The sequence below is a fragment of the Juglans regia genome, chromosome 11 (assembly GCF_001411555.2).
Source record: "Juglans regia cultivar Chandler chromosome 11, Walnut 2.0, whole genome shotgun sequence".
Taxonomy (NCBI): domain Eukaryota; kingdom Viridiplantae; phylum Streptophyta; class Magnoliopsida; order Fagales; family Juglandaceae; genus Juglans; species Juglans regia.
Window position 1 is genome coordinate 7,792,153 of NC_049911.1, and position 2,720 is coordinate 7,794,872.

At 35.7% G+C, this 2,720-nt stretch overlaps 1 protein-coding gene across 1 annotated transcript; it reads left to right on the forward strand.

Annotated features, from left to right (window-relative positions):
- Positions 1–724: 724 nt before the first annotated feature.
- On the forward strand, positions 725–2,050 carry LOC108992729 (UPF0481 protein At3g47200-like). The gene has a single exon (XM_018967356.2). The coding sequence runs from the start codon at positions 725–727 to the stop codon at positions 2,048–2,050; it is 1,326 nt and encodes a 441-aa protein (XP_018822901.2).
- Positions 2,051–2,720: the final 670 nt, after the last annotated feature.

Genomic DNA, 2,720 nt, shown 5'->3' on the forward strand with positions numbered 1-2,720 from the left:
GTGAATCAATAATATATTCAATTAATTATTGAGGATGACCTTGGTCACCACTATAGGTATTCTCAGCCTGACCATTTATAAGGACGCCATCAGGAAATGGTAGAGATTTTCCAGAGTCTAGAGATTGCTGCAATGTCTGCAAACATCATGAGAACTCATGAGGAAAAGTCTAAACAAGATAGGTACCGTTTTCAGTTTTGCAAAAATGTAGACAGTTACACAATCAACTAGATTGAGGTAGCATGTTAAAAGCGAATGGCGTAAGATTTTGGCCTAGATTATCCGTTTTCTTTCTTTTACAATGTACTTATTCAACGTTTTCAAGATATGAGTTTTGCTACAAATAAGACACTGTTCACATTACACACCCCACATCTATAATTTGTTATAGGATACGAGAGCATTTTTCATAAAGTGTCGGGTATGAGATGATGAATAGTGACTGATGAGAAAATTTTTTCATTATATATATTATTATAGTTTGCCTAATCACGTGAGATATTATACATAACCCTGTCTCCTCGCATTAGTCCTTAAATTATTTGATAAGTATTAACACTCGATTACATTTAGAAAATACTCAATGCATGCAGTATAATATTGGGAACTATATTAATTCAAACCCATATTTCTAAATGCTAGCTAGCCCATGACAATATTAATATTTATTAATATTTGTGTTTTTCATCGGGGGTTTAATTTTTTAAGGGAAGTTTGTAGATTTATGGGGCAATCATATGGTACATATTTTCAACGAAATGATCAAAATGCTTCAGCAGATCAAGGGGAACATTTGGTAATTAGAATAACACAACTGTTAGAAAGTTCGAGGCGTCACTTACAAGGAGAATGTTGTATCTACAAGGTTCCACATCACTTGCGCAAATTGAATGAAGAAGCCTATACCCCACAAGTTATTTCAATAGGCCCCTTTCATCACGGCAACAAAAAATTCCAAATCCTGGAAAAGTATAAAGTGAGATATCTCGACGATTTTATGAGACGAGCCAAAACAAACCCGGAGAATTTAAGAATTGTAAAAGGCTCGAAAGCAGCAATTTGTCAATTTTATGCAGAAACCATCGAACTTGACAGCGATGAGTTTGTGAAGATGATACTCCTTGATGCGGCCTTCATTATTGAGTATTTCTTGAGAGACATGTTCCCAGTGCAATGGACAGATGAGGATAGAACAGTTATAAAGCCATGGATAACTGCTAGGATGCAGCTGGACTTCCTGTTACTTGAAAATCAACTTCCTTTCTTTATTCTTAAGGATTTATATCGGCTTGTTTTGGTTACTCATAGATTGTACCGTCCCTTCATTGAGGTTGCCTTTCACTACTTTGACTTTCTCAACACTCAAAAATATAAGCCCTCTGATTCCAATCAGTTCAATCGAATAATTCATTTTGTTGATTTGATCCAAATCTTTTATCTACCTCCACCCGAAACTCTATCAGAAAGACAACCTGACAGTAGGGTTGAGAAAATATACTGTGCAACGCAGCTGGCTGAGGCAGGATTGACCTTTAAGAAGAGTGGAAGCCTGTGCTACCTTGACTTAAAATATCTTGAAGGCGAAGTGTTGGAAATCCCGCGCTTTACCATTGACAATACCACGGAGATATTTGCTCGAAACCTCATGGCTTTGGAGCAATGTCACTACCCAACACAAGCATATATTACTGATTATTTTCTCTTGTTGGATTTTCTTATTGATACAGGCAAAGATGTGGCTTTACTTGCTGAAAAGAACATCCTCGTTAATGGGATGGGTGAGTACGACAATGCAACTTTTATCAATAATTTAGGCACAAATGTCCAATATTCATCCATGAATCCTGAGTATTGTCGTCTTTGTAGAGATGTAGTTGAATTCTATGATAGCAATTGGAATTGTTGGAAGGCTATCTTGAAACGTGATCATTTTAGCACTCCTTGGAGAGCAGTTACCACCATTGCTGCTATTCTCGTGTTGGCGTTCACTTTAACGCAAGTTGTATGCTCTATTATCTCAGTGTTACCATCAAAGAGGAGGAATCTGTAATTCTGATAATAGTAAATGATAGCTAGCATTCGATCGGATAACTTTTATTCTTCTTCAGTTTATTTTGAAAAATTTTGTCTAAAAGAAATTCTTTTGTTTATGAATTTAGGGGTATGTGGGATTGTGGGCTACAACTTGACAAGTTGAAATTAGTTCTTCTGCGTACAGGTTTGGACTGTTGCAGAAGCATCGGGACACATCGTTGGGCGCTCATATGGTAAGCGCACCTACACCTCATCAACTTACAAAAATAAATATAAAAAACCACCTAAAAGACGTAATAGAGGTTTTGGATAAGTATCAAGAATGTGAATTTGAAAGGTTCTGATTTTTCACCTCGTTTGAATTTCGCTGTAATAAGTGCTAAAATCGCCACATTTGAGTATTGCCAGCAATTAAAAATTGCTGCATGTCCATTGCATTTGTTTGCTCACTTCTGTTTTGTTTTAAGCCAACGAATATAAAAAATTGCAGCAATTAATTACTTTTTCAACGATTTTTTCACCGTAAATGTAGAATAAAATGCCGCAAATGCTCATTTGGTTTGTCTATTAAATCATTGGAAAAACATATTTACAGTGATTTATAATCGTTGCAAATATGTAATAAATCATCGCTAATGAAGAAATCTATTCAACATATGATCCATTAAGCATACACCATATCTCCA

Excerpts from the sequence above, each read along its gene's own strand:
- LOC108992729 (XM_018967356.2), top strand. The coding sequence starts at position 725 with ATGGGGCAATCATATGGTACATATTTTCAACGAAATGATCAAAATGCT.